The sequence below is a fragment of the Propithecus coquereli genome, unplaced genomic scaffold (genome assembly GCF_000956105.1).
Source record: "Propithecus coquereli isolate 6110/MARCELLA unplaced genomic scaffold, Pcoq_1.0 Scaffold821, whole genome shotgun sequence".
Taxonomy (NCBI): domain Eukaryota; kingdom Metazoa; phylum Chordata; class Mammalia; order Primates; family Indriidae; genus Propithecus; species Propithecus coquereli.
Window position 1 is genome coordinate 1,049,974 of NW_012154408.1, and position 9,446 is coordinate 1,059,419.

The 9,446-nt window shown below is 52.4% G+C and overlaps 1 protein-coding gene across 1 annotated transcript in view; it reads left to right on the top strand.

Annotated features, from left to right (window-relative positions):
* TACC3 (transforming, acidic coiled-coil containing protein 3) overlaps nucleotides 1–9,446 on the top strand; it is a 20,458-nt gene that overhangs the window by 1,147 nt on the left and 9,865 nt on the right. Inside the window, exons 2-10 of the mRNA XM_012663683.1 lie at nucleotides 498–660; nucleotides 796–938; nucleotides 3,185–3,763; nucleotides 4,607–4,682; nucleotides 4,888–5,020; nucleotides 7,230–7,282; nucleotides 7,721–7,824; nucleotides 8,708–8,795; nucleotides 9,115–9,222. Coding sequence (XP_012519137.1) covers nucleotides 499–660; nucleotides 796–938; nucleotides 3,185–3,763; nucleotides 4,607–4,682; nucleotides 4,888–5,020; nucleotides 7,230–7,282; nucleotides 7,721–7,824; nucleotides 8,708–8,795; nucleotides 9,115–9,222 — 1,446 coding nt within the window. The 5' untranslated portion in view covers nucleotide 498. The remainder of the gene's footprint in view (nucleotides 1–497; nucleotides 661–795; nucleotides 939–3,184; nucleotides 3,764–4,606; nucleotides 4,683–4,887; nucleotides 5,021–7,229; nucleotides 7,283–7,720; nucleotides 7,825–8,707; nucleotides 8,796–9,114; nucleotides 9,223–9,446) is intronic.

The window sequence follows — 9,446 nt, forward strand, 5'->3', positions numbered from 1 at the left end:
GAGTAGAGTCCCTGTCCTGTCCTCAGCTGCCCTCTCATGCCTTATACCACAGGCAGAGGCCTGTGGGGAGACTGGGGCTTCCTCTGGCTCTTCTGGTTTTCCTACAGGCCAGGATTTTCCTGTCTGCTAAGTTTTACCCAACAGAGTAATCCAACAGTAGGAGTTGTTATGAGGACTGGGTTTTTTCCCTTCTCTCAGCCTGAAGGCCCTTTTAGCTCTTCATCCCAGGAGTTGGCAGGGCTGCCCGAAGCTCCCCCTGCCAGGCTGGAGAGTCAGAGTCCCCTGAAGTGGGACAGGAACTGACTCTGAGGTTTTCTCTGCCTTCCTTGGCAGAGGACACCAGTGTGAGGTGAGCTTTAGGGTGTTGACCACACCTGTGCTGGGAGACAACGTCCTCCCCGCAGGACTTTGGGGCAGCTCTGTCCCTGGGTCATATGTGTCCAAACAATGCAGTGTCATTTCCCTCATGCTGACACAAAGATGTTTTGCTTTACTAGAATGAGTCTGCAGATCTTAAATGACGAAGATGTCACCAGTGAAAAAAGTACAGAAAACTGCGACTTCCTGTTTTCACCACCAGAACTTACCGGAAGATTGTCTGTTCTTTGTCTGTCACAGAAAGAAAATGTGCCACCCAAGAACCTGGCCAAAGCAATGAAGGTAAGTGTGAACTCTACTGTGTGTAGCCTGTCAGGTTGCCCTGGGGCCTACTTTTCTGGTGACCATGTCGAACAGCCAACATGGTTGTAACAATTTGAATTAGCAAACAGGTACTCTCTCCTCACTCCCTAACAGGTGACTTTTCAGACACCTCTGCGGGATCCACAGACACACAGGATCTTAAGTCCCAGCATGACTAGCAAACTTGAGATTCCTTTTGTTCTGGATGACACCATTGGATCAGAAAACTTTCAACATGTTGGGCCACAGAAAGAGAAGTAAGTGTTAGTGCTGTTGAATGTACCGTAGCTTCACAGTCTCTGACTGACTTGGTGGGAACATTCTGTCACATCTTGGCTGGATTTCTCCTGATCTCTAGTGAGTTTATACAGTGTGTGGCCTGTTGGTTAGCAGAAAAGTTGATCATCAAATACTCAGAATAAGGTTTAACTTCATACTTTACTGCTTTGCTGGGCCCTTGCCAATCAGTTGGCCTCAATCTTTGTTTCTCTAACGCGATGAAATGTCCTGACCCACCTCCAGGGAATGACGATCTGCAGTTTCATTTCTCTGTTTCATTCTGCTCATTTCAGCACTCAGAAAGAACAGATAGAAACTTGTAGGCAGAGAAATTGTGTTGTACTGTCTATACCAGTCAAAATACGTGTGCTGGGCTGTGGCGCGTGCCTGTAGTCCCAGCTTCTTGGGAGACTGAGGTGGGAAAATTGCTTGAGTCCAGGAGTTCTAGGCTGTAGCGCCCTTTGCCTATCAGGTGTCCGCACTAAGTTCGGCATCAACATGGTGACCTTTCGGGAGTGGGGAACCACCAGGTTGCCTAGGGAGGGGTGAACTGGCCCAGGTCCGACACAGAGCAGGTCACAACTCCTTGCTGCTCAGAATATATGTGGTCAAAGGGCTGGGCCTGGCATCAGGCGCTGGGTTGGGCAGTCTGCTGGCCGACCCGACGCATGATGGTAAGTGGCACCAAGGCTCATCCTGTCTTTGCCTAGAAAGTGGGGGGCCCTGGAGGCAGTGCCTCACTCCACAGCTGAGCTAATACATCTCACATCCAGTGTGGGTAGGGGCCTCACTGGCACAATTTTCTGCTGGTTTTTGCTGATTTAACGGTTCAAACTTTTAAACAGATTAAAGACGTAGAGAGAAAAGCACAATATAGCACTAATATGCTCTCACCTAACTTAAATAAAAAAATGTCACCACGAGCACAGCAACTCATGCCCTCAGCATTGTGGTCCAGCCCCAGCTGTCCCAGCAAGCTTTCTGTCTATCAGGGCTCTGTGGCCTCTGCACCCCAACACCCTGCATTAGAAGTGAAACACGACGGGACAGCGGTCCCCTAGGAGATGTCCTTTGTGCGCATGGCACTCCCCTGTAACAGGTGCTAGCCTGGTGTAGCCACATACCAGAGAGGAGTCGAGAAGGCCATTCAGGCCCTGCTCTATCTGAAGGCAGCATTCTTGACCTCCGCCATCCCCCTCTTCAGTGAAAGTTTGACCATCCCTGCCCACAGAGCTGCTGGTCTCCGACTGAAAGGGGAAAGCAGGTTAACGCAGAAAACCTTCACTTGGATGGTTGGCTTGTCACATCCCTGCTCTGTCTCAGTCTGTGTGTCCCCAGATGGCTGCCAGCACTGATCTGTGGTCACGTCCTTGGGTGAGATTTAAACCAGAGGACAGGGTTGACCAAACATTCTTGTTTTCTGCCCATAGCTAACAGATGTTGTAGTTTATGTCTTTAAGACAGCACCCCTTCAAGGCTTAGGAGAAACACAAGATGGAAATGAAGGTTTTATTACTTACAGGCCCTGGTGGTACACAGCACGCCTAGAGGCCACACTTAGGACTGGGAGTGCTGGCAGGTGAGGAGAGCTGAGAGCGTGGCAACTTGCAGTGCATATCAGGGAATAGGGTAGGGGTCACTTTAAGTTCACGGGCAAATGCCCAAGCTGTTCCTTTAAAGGAAGCCCCAGAAAAGCAGAGAGCCCAGTAAGCTTATGCCTGGCTTGAGCCATTTGGGTGTGGTGTCCTCCTCCTAATGCCTAGGCAGCAACCTGTGCTATGTCACTCCTGTTACTGTTGACCGGCCTGTGCCTCAGCACTACACTGTGTACACGGTGCACAGAGGCTGTCGGAATAGTGAAGACCTCAAAGGCTACTGCAGAAATGTGGGTTGGGCACCTAGGAAGGCATTTGGTGAGCATGATGACACAGGCAGGCCACCGATGGAGACTCCATGCGCAGCCACCCCCTCCACAGTGGGTGGGCTATCTGCAGCTGCACCACAGGGAGCTGGTCACCAGCAGGCGGTTGCGTGAGGTGACACGACAGTGAGGAACCGTGATGAGGAACTAGGGCTGGGGAGGAGTGTAGAACTGGAAGCCGTGTCAAGGGTGACAGGCCCTGCTTCTGGTGGGGAAGGTTAAACTTGTATTCAAGATGGATGCTGAGGCAGCGTAACATTACAAGAATTCACTCCAATTAACATTAAGCCTATTTTTAAAAAGCCAACAGTTTATCAAGCAAGTGGAGGCCAAAACTATCAATAGAATTCTCCAGAAACAAGTGGCGGCTGGTGCTGATGCTCCTCCAGGGAATGCAGACCCAACCTTTGAAGGTGGCAGCTCCGCGGAGCCTGGCCCGGCCCCCCTGGCCAACCCAGGTGCCTCCAGCTCTCCCCAGGGCCCAGGAAGTCCTGAAAGCCAAATGGCGTCTCCAAGAAAAATGTCTGGCATCCCTGAGAGAGCCTTAGAGGAAAACATTAGTTCTCGTCCCTCAGACAGAAGCGTGACATCCTTCTCCGAGGCCCCGGAAGACCCTCCCAGGATAGCGTCCTCCCTGAAAGCAGAGACTCCTCACAGAGCCGAGGGAGAAAGTGCACATGGCGGGGGCTCTGCCTCCTTGGCCGAGGCTGCTGCGCCTGCTGGTACAAGCCCTGAAGGAGCACGTGGAGTGCCCCTGGCAGACCTGCCTGGAGAGGCCCTGGCCCCCCCTGAGAGTGTGGGCACCCCCGGGCCCCTGACGGCTGGCAGGGCCACAAGCCCAACCTCCGGGCCTGGGGCCGCGGAGGACTCAAGTCTGAGCCTGTAAGTGCGGGGTGGCTGCTCTGTGGTACGTGTGGTCAGGGGCCCAAATCCAGAAATACCACTTAGACGCTCCTTTGTGGCCAGGGAAACCCCCGAGGAGGGGCCTCTGGGCAGAGGAGGCACAGCTGCAGGTTCCCCGATCCTGAGGCCGGGAGGGTGTCAGGAGTTGTGTGGCAGCGCGCCCTGGGTTTAAAGAAGAATCAAGCGCGTGAAGCTGCCTCTCAAGTTGAAAGCAAAATGTGGCCAGCCCCAGAGCAAGGTCCCCTCCCCCAGCTCAGGCACCTCCCCAGGTGAACCTGAATTCCAACAGCCAGATGAGCCTGTTTCCACCTAGGGTGACTCTCAGTCCCCACCTGTGTGCCTTCCGGTGGGAGCCCCCTCTGGTGCCGCTGCTCGCTGGGGTCTTGGCCTTCCTCCACCCAGCGTTCTGGTGTGGACCTTTCCTAGCAGAGCGTCCAGGGCCAGCTGCCATCCACTGTCTCCTCTTAGGCCACACCCCATGGCCCTAGTTGCTCAGCCCAGGGATGGCCCTTTCCTACCTCCTGTGCCCCCAGACCCTTTGCTGATTTCACGGTCAAAAGACTACACGAGTCCTCTTTGCTCGAGTCCTCTTTGCTTGCCCGTTCCTCCCAGAGCCAGCAGGCAAGGCGCGTTTCTAATGCTGGGTGGGGTTGGTGAGGGCAGCTTCCTGGTCAGGTCGCTTGGGCAGCCCCTGCACCTGGCGCACTCTAGCTGAGCACTGACATGACCAATGCAACAATGCAGGTGGGAGGCAGGTGGGCAGCTTGGTGCTGGGAGCCATGGGGCAGGGCACCTAGGCCTTTGCTGACTCTGTCTCTCTAGGCAGCTGCGTCCAGCCTCAGTGGAGGACACACCTGTGGCGCAGATGGCAGCTGAGACCCCAAGCGCAGAGGGCAAGGTACGGGGTGTGTGTGAGGCCTTATGCTCCTGTACTATCCATGTAGAAAAGTATCGGGGTAAGGGAGGTACCGGTGACCTTGCGTTGACGGGATGGGATACCCTGCTGCCCCTGCCCCGGGGGTTTACTTTGATGAGACTGGGTGAAGCAAAATCCCACCCAGAGGGTCCTCAACTGCCAAGGGTGACTCTGACCTTCCCTCCAGGAGGGAAACTGGAAGTCTTCAGGCACATCGGTTCCCACGAGCTGTCCAGGCAGTGAGGCAGTGCCCCTCACTCAGCAGGGGCCAGAGCCTGCCTTGGAGCCGAGGGAGGAGAGCTTCAGAGACCCTGCAGAGGGTAAGTCACCTCAGGGCGGACGTCCTCTGGTTTGCTTTAAATGTATCCCCTGAGCATCTGTGTTTGGTGGCTTGACTCCCCTGTGTCATTGGCCAGTGGTCGTTCTACAGGCTGGTCTGCCCCTAACGTTAAGTAATTCATACACAAACTTCTAGTTTATCAAAAGATAGGCATTTTCAGTAGGATAGGGCTCATGCCTTTCACATAAAGGACTTCTAGAAATAGAATTTGTATACTCACTCAGAGAAATCGGCCGAAGGCATAAACAAGATGACTCAAGGACAACATGCAAACTCATAATCGCCAACTGGGCACTCGTTGGTAATCAGGGAATTAATGAAATGAGAAGCTTAAACCTTCAACACCAGGCTGTGGTGAAATGTGGAAGGTACAATGGTCGTTAAAGTGCATCAGAAGAGAAAAGCAGGAGAAAAGAATAAATAAAGTGCTTCAAAGAGTTATAATTGGATTGGTTTAAAGGCTATAAAGCAACTTTGTAAAATCTCAATTTTGGTCACTTAAAACCTCAGTCATTGAGGCCGGGCGTGGTGGCTCACGCCTGTAATCCTAGCACTCTGGGAGGCTGAGGCGGGTGGATTGCTTGAGCTGAGGAGTTCGAGACCAGCCTGAGCAAGAGCGAGACCTCGTCTCTACTAAAAATAGAAATAAATTAATCGGACAACTAAAAAACTATATAGAAAAAAAATTAGCCAGGCATGGTGGCGCATGCCTGTAGTCCCAGCTACTCTGGAGGCTGAGGCAGAAGGATTGCTTGAGCCCCGGAGTTTGAGGTTGAGCTAGGCTGATGCCACGGCACTCGAGCCCAGGCAAAAAGAGTGAGACTCTGTCTCAAAAAAAAAAAAAAAACCTCAGTCATTGAGAAGACTGGAAGGTGAACATAAGCTTTATCTCTGGCAGGATAGTCATGGGTTCTGGCCACATGGGGATAAGCTTTAGCTGGGGTGGACCTGTCACCCCCATGTGGGACCCCTGGAATCACACACAGCATGGGCTTTTGGGTCTAGCCTCTCCCACGGAGCATAGTGTTTCCAGGGCTCATCCATCTGCAGCAGGCGTCAGTGCCCCGTCCCCGCTGTGGCTGAATAACATTCATATTTTGTTCATTCATTCATTCATCCCTGGACGCTTGGGTTGTTTCCACTTTTTAGCTGTTGTAAATAACGCCACGAACATTCATGTCTTCAGGTTTTTGATCTATTTTGAGTCAATTTTTATATATGGTATGAGGCACCCTTGAGATTTTGTGTGGACATACGTTTTCATTCTTTTGCATGTACACCTGACATTGGAATTACTAGGTCATGGTGACTCTATGCTCAAGTTTTTGAGGAACTGCCAGACTGTCTTCCAGAGGGGCTGCACCATTCTACCTTCCTACCAGCAGTGTAGGAGGGTTCCTCAAAACACTTGTTATGTCTCACTCGTCCTGCCCATCCTAGTGGCTGGGAGGTGGTATCTGGTTGTGGTTTTGATTTGCATTTCCCTGATGGCTAATGAACATCTTTTGGGCATCTAAGAGTTTTATAGTTTTAGCTCTTACATTTCGGTCTTTGATCATTTTGAGTTAATTTTTGTATATAGCGTGAAGCACCCTAAAGGTTTTTAATTTTTTTAGTGGTATCTCACTATGCCGCCCAGGCTGGAATGCAGTGGGTGTTCACAGGCACAGTCACGGCGCCCTGCAGCCCTGAACTCCTGGGCCCAAGCGATCCTCCTGCGTCTGCACCGGCTTACCCTTAGGTTTTCTTAACCAAAGTTTATATTATCAGATCTTGAAAGGTTTTTCTAAGGCAGTTTTAAACAGTAGTTCTCAACTAGGGTACTTTTGCCCCCCAGGGGACATTCATTATTGGTTGTCATGCCTAGGGGTGCTACTAGCATTGAGTAGCTAGCCAGGGATGCTGCTTAGCAGCCTGCAGTGCCCAGCACACCCCCATTGCAGAGAGTGGTCAGGCTCCAAGTGTAAGCAGCACTGAGGTGAGAAATCCCACCATAAGGCAAAGGACCCTCGGCCCCAGGTCCCAGGTGAGGAGGCTGCTGGCCTACTGGCCAGGAATGCTCCCTGTGTTTATTCCACCAGAGAGCCATGGTCACATCTTATTGAGCACCATGGGAGACCTAGCCTGTGGCCCTCAGGGCCCTGGATGTGAGGGGACAGTGACAGCAGCAGCGACTTGCTCCCTCTCAGTTCTAGGCACAGGGGCCGAGGTAGATTACCTGGAGCAGTTTGGAACTTCCTCGGTAAGTCCTGGGCACTGTGACGGCAGCCTCACCTGGACTGCATGTCCCCAGAACAGCCCCACACCGTCACGCCCAAACAGCCGGATGGTTCTTCACTGTGGAGCGGCACAGGGTGCCCATATTTTCCCTGACTGCAAATAGGCCCAAACGTCGGGACTGGTCCTGAGTGTCTCTAGGGCCCCTTTTCCTACAATTTCTCATTTAAGTGGTGGCCTGTAGTCCTACCAGAGTTCCAACCCAGGTGATCACCTGAGACAAACCTGGAAATCCTGTGATGCCAGGAATGGTGGTACCTGGGGCAGAATTGTGGGCAACCAGAAGCAGGAGTGTGTTGTGACCTCCCCAGAGCCCTTTGCCTCGTGAGCAGCTCGCCCCAGGGCTCTGGGGACCGTTCTGGGACAACAGTGACACCTGCTGACTTGCCCTATCCTCCCCTAGTTTAAGGAGTCGGCCTTGAGGAAGCAGTCCTTATACCTCAAGTTCGACCCGCTACTGAAGGACAGTCCTCGTCGACCAGTGACCACATCCACTGCGACAAGCAGGTACCTGCCCCCCATCTGTGGAGCCTTTAGCGCAGGCCAAGGAGATGGGTGGCTGTTCCCAGGTGCTCCATTTGATCAGAGACTTTTAGACTAAGGGGATGATCTAAACTAAAAGCGAATCATGGTGGATGGGCAGGACAGCAAGAGCCCTGAGCTCCTTAGTGGGCACCATCAGGACCCTGCCCTCCAGTCACAGGGACAGTGCCATGCTCATTATGGACACCATTCTATGTAGATTAAAGATCTAAACACTTTTTTTTCTCTTTTTCTTATTTCCTTTTTTTCTGTCTTTTTTAATTCTGGAATTCCCCAACAGATAAACATATTTTTTTAAGTAGTAACTCTAGAACAGAGGTCAGCAAGCTATGACCTGTGGGCCAAACTCCACCCACTACCTGTTTTTATGAATAAAGTTTTATTGGCACACAGCCACGCCCCTTCCTTTACAAATTGTCCATCGCAACTTTCACACTACTGAGTAGTTGTGAGAGAAGCTGTGTGGCCTTCACATCCTGAAATGTGGAAAACATGGGCTGACCCCTGTTCTGGAAGGAAACATAGCACATTTACGTAATTTCGAGGAGACTGATCTACTAGGCATTCCATAAAAGCCATGAAGCTGAGGAGGAAAAAAGTTTGCCACATCTAATAATAAAAATTAAGCCTTTGACCCAGGAAGGACAGCAGGCAAGAGGGAAGGGGCTCGGGGCAATGGAGAGGTTGGGCTCGCTAGATACAGTCGTGCATTTTCTGCTGCAAGCCTGACTTTATTGGTTTTCAACTAACAAACTGAAAGCTTGGTTGACTGGAGACATCTGTGCTTTATGTCCTGCTCAACACTGAGAGGACCTGAGGTGACCCAGGCTGCTCTGTTTGGTCTCAGCACACGCAATGCGGACTGGCCTTCCTCAGGAAATCCGCCAGAAGCCACACTCGTGGAGTTTGATTTTTTGGGAGTGCTGGATGTTCCCGTAAGTACTTTAGTCCCTCTTGAGTGATCTTTTTGTGGTCTAAAGACACATGTTGTTTTGAGGGCCTGTCCTATGTTCCTGGGGTCCAAAGCCTTCAGCTCAGTTGGTGGTGGGGCTGCTGGGCACCTGACAGAGGGGAGCTTGTTGCACGTCCCTCCGCCACCACCACCCGACCCATGCTATCTCCATGGAGTTGGGCTGGGTGGGCCTTTCCTCCTGGGTGGCAGGTGGCAGGTGGGAGATGTGAGGAGGAAGGCTTGTGGCTACTTCCCGAATCCCCTAGGTGCAGGGTTCACCCCTCATCTCCATCTCCCTGCAGGTGCCGGGCCCACCCCCGTGTGTCCTCATGCCTGAGAGCCCACCCCTGCCTACCACTGGGCCCATCGTGGACCTGCTACAGTACAGCCAGAAAGACCTGGACATGGCAGTAAGGACACGAGGAGGCTCCTCTGTAAAACTGGCAGGCTGTTCTAGGGACTGGCCAAAGGGCAGGCACAGGTGGCACTGAGTGCAGGGCACGACCACCGTGCATGCTCCTCATCCTCCTGGTGGAATCACAGGCACCTGCTGGCCTCGATTACTGGACCCCCAACCCCTTAGCGCGTTGCTGATGCCCAGGTAGCTGAGAATTTCAGGTTTCCGTCCAGCATC